The sequence below is a fragment of the Notothenia coriiceps genome, unplaced genomic scaffold (genome assembly GCF_000735185.1).
Source record: "Notothenia coriiceps isolate Sejong01 unplaced genomic scaffold, NC01 NC01_scaffold00001229, whole genome shotgun sequence".
Taxonomy (NCBI): Eukaryota; Metazoa; Chordata; class Actinopteri; order Perciformes; family Nototheniidae; genus Notothenia; species Notothenia coriiceps.
Genome location: NW_011333930.1, coordinates 18891 through 30299, shown reverse-complemented (window position 1 = coordinate 30299; position 11409 = coordinate 18891). Strand labels below are relative to the sequence as shown.

The 11409-nt window shown below is 42.0% G+C and overlaps 1 protein-coding gene across 1 annotated transcript in view; it reads left to right on the top strand.

Moving 5' to 3' along the window:
• Positions 1-11409, top strand: part of LOC104959768 (metalloreductase STEAP4-like) — a 12976-nt gene that overhangs the window by 793 nt on the left and 774 nt on the right. Inside the window, exons 3-7 of the mRNA XM_010787666.1 lie at positions 590-692; positions 8398-8676; positions 8766-8860; positions 9521-9674; positions 9773-9943. Of these exons, the coding sequence (XP_010785968.1) occupies positions 590-692; positions 8398-8676; positions 8766-8860; positions 9521-9674; positions 9773-9943 (802 nt within the window). The remainder of the gene's footprint in view (positions 1-589; positions 693-8397; positions 8677-8765; positions 8861-9520; positions 9675-9772; positions 9944-11409) is intronic.

The following is an 11409-nucleotide window of genomic DNA, read 5'->3' as shown; positions in this document are numbered from 1 at the left end:
CACACACACACCCCCTCTCTCTGCACCGGACCATATTCTGTGTGCGTTGCCTACAATATGCAGCCCTAGCCCATGCGTGTGTCTTGGATTTGGGGATCACTTCTGTCCGCGCTTTGCTTGAGTAACTCCGAATTACAGTGCCCCCGTCTCCCCATCTTCACAATTCTCCGTCCTTTCAGTTTCTTCTTCTCTTTTTTAAGGGATCAACTTTATTGACAACGAATCTTTTTTTTCCACTTAATATCTTTAAATGAGCCACCCAAAATATGTGTGTGTCAATCTCTCTCCCTTTCTCTTGTCTTCTGGTCCACCTCAGACCTGTCTGACTCTCTTTTCCTTTTGCGGGCATCAAAATAAAAGTGCCGTGCTTTCACAAGGTCTCGGTATCATCAGGGGAAAGGGAATCACACTCAGCTGCAACCCCGGGGCCAATGATTTGATTACAGATAAAAGGTTCTTTCTCCGGTTTGGCCTGTCAAACGGCGCCGTCAAAGAGCATCTCGGAACTCGTTGCAGCTGAGCCTGTGTGTCTCAGCGGCGTAAGGCGCTGTTCACCAACGTGGTGCTGAAACTATTAAACTGCGAGCAGCCACAGCACTGCGCTGCGCGTCATGCATATTCAGCCCGGGATTAGGGTGCCTTTTGTGCTCAACGTCAACACTGAACGCTACAGACAGCTCTGGGTTTTAGAGGTAAACATGAGGTGGAAAGACACTGAAGGACAAGTCACAGACTGGGGAGAGAGTCCACTTTCTGCTATAACTCGATAAGAACCCACAAAGAGATTTATCTTTCAGGTTAGAACAACTTTTATTCTGTGATCATGTTCAAGCTTTGTTTACGGTAGGACATATTTCAGTGTGGATGAGTTATAGCTAAAACAAAAATGTAACTGATAGGCTACTTCCAAGTCTTTAGATTTAGTGCAGTCAATTCAGCTTTCAGCAACTAAATCAAGAGAAAGGCTCTGCTGTTGTTTTGATGCACATAAATAAGGATCCTGAACTAAACTTTCTCTTATCTTTCACTCAAAAAACAACCACAGGGTTAACTTTTTCCGAGGCAATGAAACCTCCAAACACTTTTGATACAAATATGGCCGATCTTTGTGCTTTCGCAGCTTTTGCAAACCTATTATTCTTGGCAACCTCCTACTCTTTGTCAAACTACAACCTACTCATTTCCCCATTCTACAGCATTTTCTTACACTTTACCAAGTTTCCTGTCAAGGTGCTGCCACTTCACAGCCCTCTCTAACCACGGCCCTTTGTAGCTGCCTGCATCACTACATAAACTAGCCTTAGAGCAATTTTATTCAAACCAACGTAGCATTTTAGTTTTTATCTGTTAATGCTGAGAGGGTGTGTGATGGTGCTTTTGCATGCCCTCCTTTGTGAGAGGTTTGTTCCTCAGGGACCTTGCAGCTTTCAGTTACAGTAAACAAAGAACGAAAGAGGCACCCGTCTGTCTGTATACATATCCTCAGATGTGGGCCTATTAACGGACTTATGCCCCCTCTACCATTATAAACTACAAACAAAACGCGCACACACACACACACACGCTCAAGTGTGTGAGCAGAGTCCTGTATAACAATAAAAAAAAATGTTTACTGCTATGATGAGACAGTGACCCTCTCTCGTATCTCACAAGTCTTTGGACAGAGGTTCCTCAGTGATGGATTTCCCTTGTGCTTTAATGGTTGGAGGATTGTACTGTACTATAGCTTTTTGTATGAAAAGCCTTCAAAGATGTACTTCCCTGTGTCTGTTATTGCATATTCTTACATAAGAAGACATTGCATCAAGTTTCTTCTATAGTGACCTCGACAACATAACGATCTTTTTACTAATTTAAAAAGTAAAATTCCCTACCTTAAATGCACTGTCCTGTAAAATATCCACAATTGGTGGGTTTTGCATTTTTCAGGGATTTCCAATAATGATTATTATATTATTTCTTAGGCTAAAAAGCCTTTTAAAACCCATCAAGTTATTTGAGAAATGCGTTGTCACAAAGCTGAACATATGACTGTTTTACTTAAAACATTAATGTTGTTGTCTGGTCAACTTTGCCTGAAGGAGGAGGAGCCTGGGCTCATGAGTTTAGTATTTATAATATTCTAGCTACTGCACAGCAATGCTGACCATGTTTTTCTGCATGAGCCTTAAGGTCTGTATGCTCTTAAATAAGTACAGCAGTTTTCCTCTGCTCAATTGAACTCCACTCTCTCCAGTGTTTGTAAGTGTGTATTCGTGTGTGGATGTTTACAGTGTACTGATGCTGATCTGTCCCAATAGCCAGTTTTGTTAGTTTCCCACTGCTCTTCAGTTTAAACTCTAATGCCACCCCGCTGCTCCAATTTCCTGCAGCCGCACTAGCCCAAACCTCGGCAGATCATATCAGCACACGTTCCTAATGACAATAAAGCTGTCTGGGTGGGAGAAAAAAACCCACACTCATGTCTGCACCCGAACACGTAGACGGAAATATAAACACCTGCGGGAAATCTTATGTGTCCTGTTTCAGTATTGGAAACATTGTCTTTATGCTTTCTCTTGGCCACATTTCCACTGGGAATGCACTTCTCTCACACGAAAGAAAGAAAACCAATTTTATGCAGGAAATTACCTCCACACTATATTCTGGCAAAAGCTTTAGTTAATGTCTCATACACTTAACCACTGCTAGGTAATGTATTTTCTGTGTCCTGGAGTGCCACTAAGAGTGAAGCAGCGGCGGTAATGAGAGCATCCAGAACAATCAAGTAATGCAAAATACAATGGCAGACACTTAAGGCTCCTCGATAGGGATTGTATTTGTTAATCATGTTCTTCTAATGTCACGGGTCTGAAAGCACATTGAATGGTACAGGTGTGTGTGTGTGTGTGATTCAGTACCTTAAGGGAGGGGGTATTTGTACTGATTATTCACAAGAGGAAACCCGTTGTGTATATTTTAAACACTCTAATTCCCTGAAGTACCTCCCCTTCTCCCTTGCTATCTCCCTGCTCCTGGTGCACTCATTACTGTTGGAAATGATGCAGTAATACTGAGAGGATGGGGGTGGGTGGGAGAGTGGGTGAGTCAGAGCGTGAGACAGACTAGGGGACAGAACTAAAGAAAAGGAGAGAAAAGATCGAGAGTAGGCAAAATCTTGGTGATATCGGTTTTCCCAAGTTGCCGCCTCTGGCTCTTTTCACTGCCCTCTCTCCTTATAAACAGTCGCAAATATTACGGTTTGGGGCACATATTGCTGTCTTTTATGCGAAGTGGATGAGATTGCATCTGAATGTAATACGATCCAGAAGTGAGTGAGTTTGTGTTTAAAGACAATGTGTGTGGTGTGTCTGTGTTGGACAGGATGTTCCCTCCAAAGACTCACCATAACATTACCGTAAATAGTATTTAAAACATTTTGTATTTAATTTTGGGGCAGATGGATATTCTCAAAAAACACATTTCTTTACTACTCTTACAAACAAGAGCCCAGAGCTCTACAGAGATGGTGATTGCTTTTTCACAGATAAATATTGCACAGTTCAAGGTAAATTGTGGCTCTTTTTCAAAACAGCAATCAATTTATCAACAAAGATTTTTTTTTACTTTAAGATACCATCAGCTGTGAGCACATATATTTACACATACTGTACGTGGGCAGTGAAGTTAGGATTTATATCCTAATATGTACATTTGGCCATGTGTGCTGGTGAACATTAAGATGTATTGCTCAACGGGCTATGTGTGTGTGTGTCTCCTCACCTACATGTGTGTGAGATCTTGCAAGCGTTTGTCCACTTTGTCTTTCTGAATGCGAGCATATGTGCGCTCATCGCTGAGTGTCTGCACATGCACCAGTAAGAATATAAAAATGCCATGAACAGTTGTGTCTGCATATGGGCAAAGCCATGCACACATTGGTCTTGCAGTGCAGATTGATAGGAATGAAATATTCTGTAATCTAAATGTAAATGGAAGTGAAATTTACCGGTGGGTTCTATGTAATTACCAGTGCCACAATTTATTAGAGTTGTGTTTGTGTAAGAGTGAGAGAAAGAGAGAGGGATGAAGGGGGAAATAAAGAGAACACGCGAGAGAGTGTGGAGGGGCTATCAGAGTGACAGAGTGAGAGAAGGGATGATTTATACTTAGTTATGGTTTCATGGTTGAGCAGTGTAGGCACAAGCTCACTGCAGTGAGAGGGAAATAGGAAACAAGAAGTTGGTCAAATCTGGTGAGAAGAGTCTTTTGAGGTAGAAGAAAAGTAAAGTGACCTCAGATCCAAATACTGTACGCCTTTGTTCAGCATTAAACAGAGAGAAGCGGGGGGTAACATATGGGATGAGGGCCAGATTTGGGCCTGTCAGAGCTGACAACCTGGTTTTGGATTTGGGCATGATCTCCCGGGTGTTGGTCAATTATTCTTTGGTAACGGGTTCTGATAGGTCTTTGATAAATGGAGAGTGTGTGAGTTATGCTGTCCTGACCTGAACCCTGCTGGTCCTGCAGATAAAGGGAAATGGTTTCAGAGAGAGTGGAACGGAGAACGATAGGGATCATTAAGGTGTGCTTCTGCGCTAACACTATTAATGAGACTGCATCTCTTCCTCATACGCATGCGGAGAAGGACTAAAATGTGTCTGTGTATCTTTCTCCTTTCGTTTTCCTTCTTGGGTTTATACCTGACGTTGCATGCATTTGTTTAAACTCCCTTTACTTAATTCTGGTGGGGTTGATATTCAAGATGTAGGTTTTATGCAATTGTTGTTATAGGTTACACATATCTTAAAATCCCCTCCACCCTCACCCCCCTCCTCCTCCTCCCTCTTATGCCCTCTCAGCAGCCCTCTCTCCTCCCATGACTTGCTTCAATATATTACACTTCAGATGAAAGTAATGGCCCTCAGAGTTAGCACCAATGCAGGAGTGCACTACACCATGTCCAGGAATATTGACAACGCTCAGATTGTTTGCTCGGTCATGTTACCTGGCATATTTTTTTGCATTTCTCTTCTTCTTTTGTTTGTGTTGTTAGCATGGGTTCCATGAACTTTAACCAACCTCGACCCCATACTTGCTCGGATTTGTGAAGCCTAATTTGAAATGCTGTTGACTGAATCCGCTGCGTCTGGGTGCCAGGAAAAATATGAATATGTTTCCTTTAGTTTGTGACAGTATAAACATTGTTTGGAAAGGCAGTTTATTTATCAGAATATCAGTGCTGCCGCTTAAATAATAGATACGGTCTGTTGATGGGGTCTCTAGTTCATCCCAGAGGACAAAGGGAAACGCACTGTGCTCAGACAATTTTAGTCAAACACGGGAGCACACTCAAGAGTCCTCTCATCTACAGTTATTGTATATAAAGCAATGACAGTTAAGATTAAATATGGTGTTAAAGAAGCTCATCCGCCCTATACCAGTTACTGAGGAGGAGGAGGAGGAGGAGGAGGAGGAGGAGGAGGAGGATGGGAGAGGAGAGCTAGCAGTCCAAGCTGATTTGGAGATGCCCTTATCTGGCCTGGCTGGCTGTCCCCCCACTCGTTGCTGCCAGCCACGTCGAGAAGTGCCTAGCAGGGTCAGAGGAAGTGAGGTCATGTGAATCATGGAAGCAGTTAAAGATCCACTTGGCAGCAAGAGGCAAATTCACCACTGAAGGTCAGACATACATCACCTATCAGAGAGAGATAGGCGTGCTGCTGGGGCAGAAAGAGATAGCAGAGGGGAGACAACGGAAGGGGCGATCTTCCATCTTTCACTATATTGTTGAAAGAGAAGTGCAAGTGACACAGAGAGCAGTAACGTATAGCCCACCAAGGGAGTTTTATAGTGTTGTTTTGTGCTTGAAAGCAGAGATGCCATGCAGATAAACAGCAGCTGCTCCTCTATTCATGTTATCCTCTCTTCCACCCAGCTGCACACGCACAAACACAGTAACACCTTTTAATCTCAACAAAAGAGATGTATTTCCCAGAGAATTAAACACAGGCGAGTATCTGTGGCCATGTCGCCCTGGTGGTGAGATCTTCTGGAGCCAGAGGACCAGCACAGTGACCCACTCTCAAGGCTGCTTTAATCTAATAAGTCTCTTCAACTAACTAATAGGCTGGTTTCCCAACAGTCTGCTCCACAGGGACTGTTTCTGCTTTTATCTGTTGTGTGGCTGTTGCTTCTCTTTCTCTACAAGAAACCAAAGCTACATCACAGCACATTACACCCAGGCTCTCTGTGATTAATGTGCTGGGGTATCCACTTTTGTGTTTATGCCATGCACACGTCTATGTGCGTGTGTGTGCTTGTGTGTGTGTGTTTTAATGTGCTTGGCTGGGTCTATCAGCTAGACTTTAATCTAATCTGGTAGCCAGGCCTGGCATGGTGACCTGTAATGATTTAGAGCTGACCTCAGCTCTCCAACTCAATACACTTTTTCCCACTGAGCTGCAGCGTGCATATGTGTGTGTGTATATAAATGTGTGTGTGTGTGTGTGTGTAAGAGCATGCCTGCTTGTATGTCAATACAAGCCATTTAACATAATGACAGTGAGTACGTGCTTTTGTATCATGATGCCACCTTGACTTTCCCCCCTCTGTGCTCTTTAGGTCCCTCATCCACACATACATTCAAACCCAGCACACACACACATACACACACTCACACAAATACAGTCATGGAAAAGCCTACACGTATACCTCCTGTGCTCCTTTTCTCTCTGTACCCAAATTCTTTCTCGATTTGACCTTCAGTTTGAGTTTATAAGAGTAACCTCCAATCCTATGAACAGACTGCAGTCTACAACACACACACACACACACACACACACACACACACACACACACACACACACACACACACACACACACACACACACACATACACGCACAAACACACGCACACACACAATGGTTATTGGATTCATAACTGGAAGACTATCGTCCTGTTCTCTGTGCAAGATGAGAGGTGTTGAAATGAAATTCTCCCACAGAAAAGCTCTTCTCTTACCTGGGATTTAGAAAATCTCTCTCTCACACACACACACACACACACACACACACACACACACACACACACACACACACACACACACACACACACACACACACACACACACACATATACACAGATACCACTGCAGTGCTCTATTTTCTTTGAAAACAGGTAGTTGTGAGAGAACTGACGTGTTTGAAGGTTTGTGTCTTTATGTGTAGGTACTGTATATATCCACATGCATAGCTTTTAAGTGTCTGCTATCCCTTAGCCGGCAATTTGATTAGATACACAGCGGGCCGTGGCTCTGTCACATTTACATTCAGATGGAGATTTAGTCTGTCGGCCGTCCCCTGCTGTTACTGGTGCAGTAATGTGGGGAGACATGGCTGGCTGCCCGGTCCACTTATACACACACCTGCAGGTAAAACTGCTCAATCCCACTGACTCCGCTATATGCTTGTCAAATTGCTCTCTCTCTTTCTCTCTATCCCTCTCCATCTTTAAGATTTGTTTTCCCCCCTTTATAAACAACTTAATCGTCTTATCACAGAGCCGTGAGTGGGGTAATAACCTTCAGCATGAAGATCTAGAAATGGGATTACATTTTGAGCAGTGTTTGAGTATGCATGTGTCTTTACATAGTCATATGCTTCCAGGGGCTTCATCTCAATAATTACTGAAACAGCACAGTGGAGAACAGAAAAAAGGGTAATTCTGTAGACAGACACTATAGGTGTACACAGTGCAGTCATGCACTAGATATTGAAAACAGGGTGAGTCATCCAACAATAATCTTAGAGTAATTATTAGCAACAGGAAAACATCACTGAGCTAGAATTCAGGACGGGGAAAGTATTTTTGAAGATAAGATGTACTTGATATCACTGACTTACAAACTAAATCATTTCAGATAAGAGCACAGGCTGAAACGTTTTGGATTTCTAGAAATTCTAGTGAATCCAATGTTAATTTAAATTTGACAAGAACATATTTTATGTCTATGAATATTTTTATTTGTATCACGTTAACATCTGTGTAAACAATTATTAATGATGACATAATATTAATGGATGAGTCTGGCATATTCTGTATTTTTCTTCTTATCACACATTGCATGAAAAGAAAACCCTGAAATGAGCTTATCCCAAAAACAAGGACTGTCTCTGTCAAAGCCTGAGAGGCTTTTGTCCCATAGATCTCCATTAAATATTAAAGCTCATCTCATATACCATGATCCTTCATGCAGTTAATGTTTTTGTGCAGATCCATCTATGCTCTTGTTGGAAACGGTTTGCTTAAACAAGTGTCCAGTTCTTTTAAGGAAACTTTTTGTCATTTTCTTATTTATTGTATTTAATGATGATTCAATTGCAGCCCATTTTAAAATAAACCACTCCTCCATGCTCCAGGTGTACCTGTGTGGGAACAGTGCAGAAGCAAAGCGAGCAGTAGCAGAGATGTCTACCAAGCTGGGCCTCACTGTTCTGGATAAAGGGTCTCTGTCAGCGGCTGGAGAGCTGGAGGACTTTCCTCTGCAGCTGTTCCCAGAGTGGAGGCTGCCTCTACGCGTGGCTGTCAGCCTCACCGCCTTCTTCTTCTTCTACTTAGTTATTAGAGATGTCGTCTACGGGTATGTTGAACAAGACAAAGACATCTCCTACAGAATCATGGTCTCCCTGGCCAACAAGGTAAACCTCCCCCACCTGGTTTAGTTTCCTGAATGGTGTTTTGTGCTCCTTTTAAAGGATGTGTTCTGTGTTTGTCCCCCATCTTTCAGGTGTTTCCCATTGTGTCTCTCATCATGCTGGCTCTGTGTTATCTGCCTGGTGGCATAGCTGCCTTCCTTCAGCTCTACAGAGGAACCAAGTACAGGTCAGACATTAAAATCAAGGAAAAATATGTCCCAGCATGGTCTCATCTTCAGGTTGTTAAAAAATGATGTTTTGTCCAGGCCTTCTGCGTCTGATACACACAAAATGCACCCTTAGCATTTCAATGAGAAGCACCAAGTTTGTAACTCTCCAATGTAAACCATTGGCAGCAATATAACAGCAAGGGCTCCAGAAGTTAGGGGCCTTACTATAGAAGCTTGAAGGTCCAAGTTATGGGGAGGTTGGTTGCATAGATGCGTTAAAAACTCATGAGGTCACTGCTTGTAGCCCATGTGAAACCAAAATTGAATGTGACTAACTTATGCTCATGACTAATTTAAGCTCCTTAAAAAAACACTTATTTTAAACAAAACCAACATGAAATATTCGGCCGACTCGGTATTACCTACTAGGCAGGGGTGACTACATATGGGCTCTGAACACTGAGCTATCCGGTGGCCCGTTAACTGCGTGTTTTAAACAGCAACAGTAGTGGAGTATCATGGTTTGACTCATGGTACTACCCCATGCAGTAAAATTGATGACCATACGAAAGTATTTGAGAGTTTGAAATCAAGAGGCTGCTTATTCCCTACCTTTGCAATTTGTTGTAAAAAGGGTGTATCTTTTTGGAGGTCTAACTCACTTTTTCATGTTCCAGACGCTTCCCTGATTGGCTGGATCGTTGGATGCTCTGCAGGAAGCAGATGGGTCTGATTGCGCTGGGTCTTGCTTTTCTCCATGTCATCCATACCTTCATGACTCCTACTCGCTACTCTGTCAGACACAAACTCATCACACTTGTGGTGGATGAGGTACAGCTGACTGGTTTAAACCTTCCAGTGTTTTGTACATAGAAAATAATGACATCAAGCTCACAATTCTTAAAGTACTGTGTCTCTGTCTCCCATAGATGGAGAACAATAAAACCACTCCATTTTACTTTGACAACACAGAGGCATGGGGCCAAGACTCATTCTATGCGCTAGGAATCCTTGGTTTCTTTCTTTATGTCCTGCTAGGACTAACATCCCTGCCATCTGTGGGAGGCTCTCTCAGCTGGAGAGAGTTCAACTTCATTCAGGTCAGAGCGCAGCTGGATATGCTTTATTTGCATGTGTAAATGTTAGATAGTTAGTGTGTGTGTGTGTGTGTGTGTGTGTGTGTGTGTGTGTTCACCTTAAGGCCTACAGACGCTATCAGTCAAGTATCAGTCATGTGCCTGCTATCAGTACAAAAAAAAGTAATTTAGCGCCTTGATAATCTATATTTGGAGTTTCCAAGTTTTTATCAGTTATTAATGTGTTGTAAAAGCAATATTTCACTGGCAATCATTTCCCCCGACCCTAACTAACTAACTAACTGCCTAACACAGGCACACAGAGTGAAAGCCTGGCTGGCTTTAGCCCAAGATCTTAAATGTTAAGTTATTCATTAAATAAAATGATGATACCTGGTATTGTTAATACAGGTCACAGGTGCATTTGTGTAAAGGTCAGGTCCATAGGTAGACCTCAGATAGGGCAGGAGATCTAGAGTTAGCGGTCTAGGTCAAAATAAACCTTATGACCTGGTTAGAAGAGTTTTGAAAGACATATAATAACAGGTGTACATTAACATAAACAGAGGACTGTAAATGATTGACTGTAAATGATCTCAGCAGAAGGATTTGCTAGTCTTAATGGGTTAAATAAGATCCCTAATTATCATTGTAGGGGCACTGTTCATTACTATACTCACATTCACATTAATATGAATGTTCCTTATTGTGCTGTTTTAGTCACTGTGGATGAGAACATCAGCAACTGAATGCTAAAAATGTAAATGAAAGCACATTATTCAAGTAATTAACAATAACCAGGCCACTGGTGCTACAAAACCAATTACTCTGGAACGGCTGTGAAACCATATGTATTTTTAGCTTATTGTTGTGGATTACTACAAGCACAGAAAAAGATAAGACAGATCTTTCATGAAAATACCGAAGAAAAGTTCAGTGTTTATATTATCAAACATGTCATTTTTGAAACTGTCAGTATTGGCGTTACACAGAAATAAAAAATCATCTAAGAGCTTTATGTAAGGCACTCATCTTCCAAGGGTTGTGTCTTAATTAGGATCAATGGACTAAAAGTATTTCTTTAGCCAACAAATCTGTCAAAACAATTTACTTTAATTTTTATTAAGAGAAATTCATGTGCTTTTTTTTGTGTTCAAATGTATAATGTTTATTTTCCTTGCATTTGACAATTGTGGACGGTTAAAAAATCTCGCTAAATAATTCCTAACCTAAGGGAAGAGCAACAATAAGAAAAGATTGGTAAATAAGAGAAGTTAAAGGGTGCTATCAAAATAAGAAATATTAGAAAAATCTATCCTATATTTAATACTAAATATCGCTTCCTGCATGAGGCCCATTGTGTGTTACATGTGTACATGTCCATGAATCTCAAATCCCGGAGTAAAACCAGGGCCGTCCCTGGCCAACTTGAGGCCCCACCAAAAGTTATATGATGAGGCCCTCTGTTTTGCGAGCGCCGACAAGGGGGG